Source organism: Physella acuta, unplaced genomic scaffold (genome assembly GCF_028476545.2).
Source record: "Physella acuta isolate Inbredline_101_S28 unplaced genomic scaffold, ASM2847654v3 ptg001480l, whole genome shotgun sequence".
NCBI classification, from domain to species: Eukaryota; Metazoa; Mollusca; class Gastropoda; family Physidae; genus Physella; species Physella acuta.
In genome coordinates, this window is record NW_026732995.1 from 122,644 (window position 1) to 132,500 (window position 9,857).

Here is a 9,857-nt window from a genome sequence, read left to right on the forward strand (position 1 = left end):
CTTATTAAATATTCAAAGCAGGTGACCGCTGCCCATAGACAAAAAAATAAAAACCAGTCAGAGGGGACATCCGACATGCTCTAAGGAAAACTGGAGAAAAAAAAACGGCACTAGACTGTAACACACAGGAGAAAGTGGTCACGCCATGAAAATGCTGGAAGGAGACTGTTGAAGAAAGGGAAGCGCGACCATGCAAGAGCCCATTAGAACTGGGCTGCCAAAAATTGAGTCAGTTGAAGAAGTGTAGTTGCTGCTCTTTGTTCTTCACGATTAGTAAGAGTTTTTTTTTAGCCTTTACACCATCAACAGTATTAAACAAAGCACTATAGAGACTTAACAGAGGCCCATGCACGTTTAGGTGGAGCAGCTAGTAGAAAAAGGCATCATACATACATATATATACACATATATATTATATAATAGCTGTATGGTATTGCTTTGCTATTGTGTAACACATTAAAACTCATTTAAGAACAAAACACTCTGTATAACAATAACACATAACAATTTATCACACAAAACACAACACAAAATATTTAAACAAATCAACCAAAAACATATCAAACGGAACACAACTGCTTTTTAATCATTGTAAAAAAAATAGCAATTTGACATGATGTAATATTAAAATGATTTAAGTACTTAAGAAAAAAAAAAGTACAACAGGGGAGATGATCACTCTTAAAAAAAAGAAATATATTTAGGTTTGTATAATTCTACATTCTTAATTGTATTTTTTTTTTTCAAATTCAACCAGATCCATTATTTCCTTATTTTTTAATATAATCATTCATTGCTATTCAATTTTTTAAAAAACAATTTTATCTACAATTGGAATTAAATATATCATTATAAATTATTATAAATGCTAAAATATCAAACCATAGAAAAAGTGGAGTTATAAAAATCGCTTTGAATAATTGTAATTAACAGTGGTAGCTAGAGCGTTTTAAGTTTAAGTAATTTTAAATTTTCAATTAAATCAATGTACTTGCCTGTCAGATTATTGCAGTTTTGTTATAGATATTGCTTTTTGTGGTGGTTTTTTTTTTTTACAGATGATAGTAAAACATGATAGTAAGGTATGGGTTAGATCACTGTATTGCTCACCTCTTTACTTGTAATTTTAAAAAACAATATTCATAGAGTATTACCATTTTCAAATGCCATCAATCTGACTGTAAAAAACAAACACATGTGGTTATTCTTTTTCTGAAGTTTGGTTATGCAGCTTTGGGGGCAGTTTTATTTTTACCCTCAGTATTTTTTTATTTTAACTAAATTTACCCGAGGTATCTAACTCTAAGTATATGCTTGTTAAGTACATCTGTACATGCTGACAATCTGTACTCATACTAACACACTTGAAGATGCATGTAAATGTGTTTGTTTTCTGGTACATTTATTCAGCTTCCTCCCCTCCGCCATATATTTTCATATAGTTTTTAACACAATCAGCCTAAAATATGAGAATCTGTAGAATATTCCTTTGTAAGACATATTAGAGATAAGTAAAATTGTATTCTAAGGGACACACTTAGATAATAGGCCTCCAGTATAGAAGATGGATGGCTCAAACAAAGGCAACACTCATGAATAAGTTACTACTCAAAGTAAGATCTGTGGGTGGTTGACGTGCATATCCAGCAGGAATAATGCAAACAGCAGATTTACAGACGGCGAGAAGTAAACTTGCGATTTGTCATTACAAAAATTGACCTTAGGTTTTTTAACATGAAAGTTTTAAATTCATTGTTTCAGTTGGATGGGTATGATTTTTTTTTTTTTTTTTGCAGTGGAACTTGTTTTAAATTTTCTGCAAATTAGTAACTTAGAACACATTTATTTTATCAAAACAAATGCTTGCTGTTAGAAACCTCTCACAATAAAATACAGGAATAAGTAATTGAGTAAATGGATGACTACATTGCATAATTAAGATGGCCTAAGGAGATCACCATCAACAAATTATTGGAGGAAAACCTGGACATAACCCTACAAATATGGGGGATGGGTTGAGACACCTTGCACAAACCAACAAACAACATCACTTGAGAGGAAAGATCAATTGTCAACTAAAACACAAACAGTCGGCATGGATTTATCTTGAAGGAATATCATGGACCAGCTTGGAGGAATCACTTGAAGAGAGGAAAATGGAGCGATGTAGATGTTTCCCTATACTCCATAAGCTGTTCATAAGATTGATGAATGTTCACATAGTGTGTGTTCCAATAACTAAGGCATATGAATAGATAGTGTGGTCTGAACTATGCCAGGCCCCCGTAACTTTCCCTAACAAAAGCCAGGTACCTATTAGAATTAGAGTTGGGTGGTCTCAAGGATGTCAGGGGGAATCAAACCTGAGAGGTTCAAATTTAAGACTTTCAGGTGGCAGTCAACCCTTCTACCATTCAACAACACTGTCCCTCATAATAAATATATATTAATAAGAAATGAACTACTTATCTAAGTCTATAAGTATTAATAAAACACTATTGCTGCCTACTGAGGGTAGACCAAAAAGAAAATAAATGAAAAAAATATAAAATATATATATACTCGTATTAGTTCCTGTATATATATATATATATATATATATATATATATATATATATATATATATATATATATATATATACACCTATATAGCCAGAAAAAGCTGTAATAAATTAGAAAACAATAATGATATTAAATTTACATTTTTTATTATTTAAACAAATAAAAAATGTAGGCGTATTGTATTACTGGTAATTGTTGGGATCACATGTTTCTTAACTGATTTTCTACATATAAATAAGAATATTTTAAAACACTTATAAAATTGCAGTTTCATTATACCACAAACTGTTTAAAAAATTTGTTTAGATGTATTAGCTGTACATTTTCATAGCCTTGTAGGCTACTTTAAAGTTTTAGAGTGTGCTTAGTAAGATGTAAAAATGTACCAAGTTATGAAAAATGGACAAAACAATTATCATTATTAGCTTTTAAATATTTAAATAAAAGTGCAAAATAATGTGTATAATTTATATAAAAAATAATTGTAAATGAAGATATCTTGATTTATTCTTAAAGAATTTATTTATATAATCAAAAACCATTTTAAAGTGTACAAGCTGATTTGCATTTTTAAATGGGTTATACATGTTTTTTTTACAATTTAAGATCTTAAGCCTTTTGACTGCTTTCACCATGTTTGGCACATAAAACTAAGTATTGAACAGCGAAATGGGGTTTAAAAAAAATTTTGGTTGTCATGGAAACACAAAAAAACCTAGCCATCTTGTATTGATACTTTGTAAAAAGCTACAGATTTTTTTATTTGTGCACTTATTTCTATCTTACATTGCTTATTTTATGTATATATTAAAACTTTTGTCAAGCCAACTTTTGATTGAGCTATTGGTTGGATTTCTACAAGATATGAAATTTAAATTGCACTCTTTTTGGTGTGTGTAAATTTTAAAATTTGCATTTTTTTTTCAAATACCTTTTTACCATCAAAACCATCATAATTCCCTCATGACAAGCATTTTATTATAACACGAAGAACAAATACTGAAAATACGGTGGGAATTGTATTATTAAATGGGAAAAACAGCAAAATGTAACAATAAGATGGTCTCGAAAATATCGTTGTTGTGTAATTTGTAACTAAAAGCTTGGTTGTTTATAAGATAACAGAAAATATGATTAATAAACACATGAGAAAACCATATCATGAACATTTTGTAGATGAATAAGTAAGATCTGTGATAGGGAAAAAAATATTTTTTAATTAATTGTGTCATAAAATTGTAATTTAAACATATAAAACAAAATTTTCTTATTAAAATTATTCTTTTCTTAATAAAAAAATTGACAAAGTATCCTAAAATGCAAGAAATGCGTAATTACGGAAATTATATATGAGCTGACCCGCAAAGTAGAATACGATGCCATCTAGTTGTTTTATTTTCTGCTTATCAGCAATTCCTAATTTGTGAATTCAACACTACCCCCCCCCCCCTCCCGCCCAGTGAAAGCAGCCGTTTATAGACAAAGAAAAGATCAATCAGGAATTGTTACCTCCCTTCGTTTCAAATTGTTTAATACTAAATTATCTGCCCCTAATAGCCGTCACTAACCCAGCTCTACGATTGTAAACATTCGGGGTGAACCACAGCTCACCTGACAGGTGGGGATGAGGGTGGTGGCTAAGCTGCGTGGTGTTTTCTATGGTCTCCATGAAGAGAATTATATATATAGATATTTTGCTATGTATGTCCCCTTAAATAGAAAAGTTCATTGACTACTACATAAAACAATGAGCAAAAGTGATTAGGACTTCATGTAATTGTTTTCTTGTTTAAATTGAAATATTTTTTTTGTTTTAATGATAAAATGAAAAAATTCAACTAAATTTAAAATTAACTGTTTAAAAAATTGGTTCAAACAAGAAAAACCATCAACAGCTATTTGTAAATAAAAGTCAACTAAATCAAATTATAAATTACACAACAAGTATTGATACTGTGCTGATTTAAATATGTTATCGTCATAGATTATATTATTTATATAACAATTGTGAACAAATCTAGGGAGATATTCAAAATTTTAACATAAAGCTGTAAAGAAATCTTTGCTAGGACCATTTCAATGCACAATTTAAACATAGAAAAACATTTTATTTACAGTTTCAACAAAACAAAAGTGTTATTTAAAATTTTAACAGAAAATAAAAATAAATATTGTTAGATAAAATAATAGTACTGAAAGACTGTTTATTTTATTTTAGAAAACAAGCTTTGGAAAACTTAAGAAATGGATATGTTTGAGATTCCTGTGTTATGAACAGCCATTCTGTTAAGATTAGTTGCAGAACTTCTGGCACTTTCTGGCTTAACAAGAGCAGCAGTACTACCTGATAAACTTTCTTCATCAAACTCAGACGGCAGGCCAGTTGATACTGAATCTGTTGTTAAATTTGTGAGTGACAATTTGTTAGTTTCAAATGTAAACATTTCAAAATACTTTGAAACACCTAGTAAATTAAAACATTCCTTACTAGATTGTCTCTGAATCCCACATCTGTGAGCATTAGCAATTTTAGTGATTAACTGATTATAGATCTTCAGGATGTGTGATAATTTTTGTAATACACAAGTTGCAACCTTATCTTTAAATTTACTAATATGAGCTAAACTATGTGTTGTTATTGTAATTGCTAAGCAAAAGACTTTTGTGTATGTTTGCATGCTTTTGAGGTAAGTAAGTTAATGTTTGTGGTTAATAGAAAACAGCAAAGAAGTTTTAGTTTGTCTTCATTTTGTCATCTAGATGTGAACATGTGTCCTGGGTGATTGTCTCTAGATGTGAACATGTGCCCTGGGTGATTGTCTCTAGATATCAACAAGTGCCCTGGGTGATTGTCTCTAGATGTGAACATGTGCCCTGGGTGATTGTCTCTAGATATCAACAAGTGCCCTGGGTGATTGTCTCTAGATGTGAACATGTGCCCTGGGTGATTATCTCTAGATGTGAACATGTGCCCTGGGTGATTATCTCTAGATATCAACAAGTGCCCTGGGTGATTATCTCTAGATGTGAACATGTGCCCTGGGTGATTATCTCTAGATATCAACAAGTGCCCTGGGTGATTGTCTCTAGATGTGAACATGTGCCCTGGGTGATTATCTCTAGATGTGAACATGTGTCCTGGGTGATTATCTCTAGATATCAACATGTGCCCTGGGTGATTATCTCTAGATGTGAACATGTGCCCTAGGTGATTATCTCTAGATATCAACAAGTGCCCTGGGTGATAGTCTCTAGATGTGAACATGTGCCCTGGGTGATTGTTTCTAGATATCAACAAGTGCCGTGGGTGATTGTCCCTAGATGTGAACATGTGCCCTGGGTGATTATCTCTAGATGTGAACATGTGTGCTGGGTGATTATCTCTAGATATCAACATGTGCCCTAGGAGATTGTCTCTAGATGTGAACATGTGCCCTGGGTGATTGTCTCTAGATATCAACAAGTGCCCTGGGTGATTGTCTCTAGATGTGAACATGTGCCCTGGGTGATTATCTCTAGATATCAACAAGTGCCCTGGGTGATTGTCTCTAGATGTGAACATGTGCCCTGGGTGATTGTTTCTAGATATCAACAAGTGCCGTGGGTGATTGTCCCTAGATGTGAACATGTGCCCTGGGTGATTATCTCTAGATGTGAACATGTGTGCTGGGTGATTATCTCTAGATATCAACATGTGCCCTAGGAGATTGTCTCTAGATGTGAACATGTGCCCTGGGTGATTGTCTCTAGATATCAACAAGTGCCCTGGGTGATTGTCTCTAGATGTGAACATGTGCCCTGGGTGATTATCTCTAGATATCAACAAGTGCCCTGGGTGATTGTCTCTAGATGTGAACATGTGCCCTGGGTGATTATCTCTAGATATCAACAAGTGCCCTGGGTGATTGTCTCTAGATGTGAACATGTGCCCTGGGTGATTGTCTCTAGATGTGAACATGTGCCCTGGGTGATTATCTCTAGATGTGAACATGTGTCCTGGGTGATTATCTCTAGATATCAACATGTGCCTTAGGTGATTATCTCTAGATGTGAACATGTGCCCTGGGTGATTGTCTCTAGATATCAACAAGTGCCCTGGGTGATTGTCTCTAGATGTGAACATGTGCCCTGGGTGATTGTCTCTAGATGTGAACATGTGCCCTGGGTGATTATCTCTAGATGTGAACATGTGTCCTGGGTGATTATCTCTAGATATCAACAAGTGCCCTGGGTGATTGTCTCTAGATGTGAACATGTGCCCTGGGTGATTATCTCTAGATGTGAACATGTGTGCTGGGTGATTATCTCTAGATATCAACATGTGCCCTAGGAGATTGTCTCTAGATGTGAACATGTGCCCTGGGTGATTGTCTCTAGATATCAACAAGTGCCCTGGGTGATTGTCTCTAGATGTGAACATGTGTGCTGGGTGATTATCTCTAGATATCAACATGTGCCCTAGGAGATTGTCTCTAGATGTGAACATGTGCCCTGGGTGATTGTCTCTAGATATCAACAAGTGCCCTGGGTGATTGTCTCTAGATGTGAACATGTGTCCTGGGTGATTATCTCTAGATATCAACATGTGCCCTGGGTGATTATCTCTAGATGTGAACATGTGCCCTGTGTGATTGTCTCTAGATATCAACAAGTGCCCTGGGTGATTGTCTCTAGATGTGAACATGTGCTCTGGGTGATTGTCTCTAGATGTGAACATGTGCCCTGGGTGATTATCTCTAGATGTGAACATGTGCCCTGGGTGATTATCTCTAGATATCAACAAGTGCCCTGGGTGATTGTCTCTAGATGTGAACATGTGCCCTGGGTGATTGTCTCTAGATGTGAACATGTGCCCTGGGTGATTATCTCTAGATGTGAACATGTGCCCTGTGTGATTGTCTCTAGATATCAACAAGTGCCCTGGGTGATTGTCTCTAGATGTGAACATGTGCCCTGGGTGATTGTCTCTAGATATCAACAAGTGCCCTGGGTGATTGTCTCTAGATGTGAACATGTGCCCTGGGTGATTGTCTCTAGATGTGAACATGTGTGCTGGGTGATTATCTCTAGATATCAACATGTGCCCTAGGAGATTGTCTCTAGATGTGAACATGTGCCCTGGGTGATTGTCTCTAGATATCAACAAGTGCCCTGGGTGATTATCTCTAGATGTGAACATGTGCCCTGGGTGATTGTCTCTAGATATCAACATGTGCCCTGGGTGATTGTCTCTAGATGTGAACATGTGCCCTGGGTGATTATCTCTAGATATCAACAAGTGCCCTGGGTGATTGTCTCTAGATATCAACATGTGCCCTGTGTGATTGTCTCTAGATGTGAACATGTGCCCTGGGTGATTATCTCTAGATGTGAACATGTGCCCTGGGTGATTATCTCTAGATATCAACAAGTGCCCTGGGTGATTGTCTCTAGATATCAACATGTGTCCTGTGTGATTGTCTCTAGATGTGAACATGTTCCCTAGGAGATTATCTCTAGATGTGAACATGTGCCCTGGGTGATTATCTCTAGATATCAACAAGTGCCCTGGGTGATTGTCTCTAGATATCAACATGTGTCCTGTGTGATTGTCTCTAGATGTGAACATGTTCCCTAGGAGATTATCTCTAGATGTGAACATGTGCCCTGTGTAATTGTCTCTAGATGTGAACAAAAAGTCAAGTGATAGTGAGGCTGATACTTCTCACAGTTGGTAAGGTACTACAACCCAAGTCGTAACACTTACCTGTATTAAAAATGGAACTGAGGTTATCACCTTCAGAATCACTGCTGAGATCATCTACATCTTTGATTTTATTTTCTGTCAACTCTTCATCAGTTAAATCTGTCTGTTTCCTTGCAAAGTTAATAAACACCTAAAATAGAAAGTTTGGTAACAAAATTGTGAGTTTAATGTTTAAAGGACCAGTTGAAAGCACAATAATATATATATATACACACAGACACTATATATATATATATATATATATATATATATATATATATATATATATATATATATATATATATATATATATATATATATATATATATATATATATACATATACATATATATATATACACACACACACATTTAAATACACACACACATATATATATACACACACACACACACACGTATATACACACACACACATATATATACACACACACACGTATATACAGACACACACACGTATATACAGACACACACGTACATACATAGACACACACGTACATACATAGACACACACGTACATACATAGACACACACGTACATACATAGACACACACGTACATATATATAGACACACATGTACATATATATAGACACACACGTACATATATATAGACACACGCGTACATATATATATATAGACACACACGTACATATATATAGACACACATGTACATATATATAGACACACACATACATATATATAGACACACACGTATATATATATATAGACACACACGTATATATATATATATATATATATATATAGACACACACGTATATATATATAGACACACACAAATATATATATATATAGACACACACGTATATATATATATAGACACACACGTATATATATATATATAGACACACACGTATATATATATATATAGACACACACGTATATATATATATATAGACACACATGTATATATATAGACACACATGTATATATATAGACACACATGTATATATATAGACACACACGTATATATATATAGACACACACGTATATATATAGACACACACGTATATATATAGACACACACGTATATATATAGACACACACGTATATATATATAGACACACATGTATATATATATAGACACACACATATATATATAGACACACACGTATATATATATATATAGACACACATGTATATATATAGACACACACGTATATATATAGACACACAAGTATATATATATAGACACACACGTATATATATAGACACACACGTATATATATAGACACACACGTATATATATAGACACACACGTATATATATATAGACACACACGTATATATATAGACACACACGTATATATATATAGACACACACGTATATATATATAGACACACACGTATATATATAGACACACACGTATATATATATAGACACACACACGTATATATAGACACACACACGTATATATATAGACACACACGTATATATATATATAGACACACACGTATATATATATAGACACACACGTATATATATATATAGACACACACGTATATAAATAGACACACACGTATATATATAGACA

General features: G+C 33.8%; 1 protein-coding gene across 1 annotated transcript in view; it reads right to left on the minus strand.

Annotated features, from left to right (window-relative positions):
• Positions 1-3,759: 3,759 nt before the first annotated feature.
• LOC131928247 (phospholipid-transporting ATPase ABCA1) overlaps positions 3,760-9,857 on the minus strand; it is a 64,950-nt gene continuing 58,852 nt past the window's right edge. The window contains exons 51-52 of the mRNA XM_059284209.1: positions 8,309-8,438; positions 3,760-4,957 (exon numbers count right to left, since the gene is read on the minus strand). Of these exons, the coding sequence (XP_059140192.1) occupies positions 4,800-4,957; positions 8,309-8,438 (288 nt within the window). The 3' untranslated portion in view covers positions 3,760-4,799. The remainder of the gene's footprint in view (positions 4,958-8,308; positions 8,439-9,857) is intronic.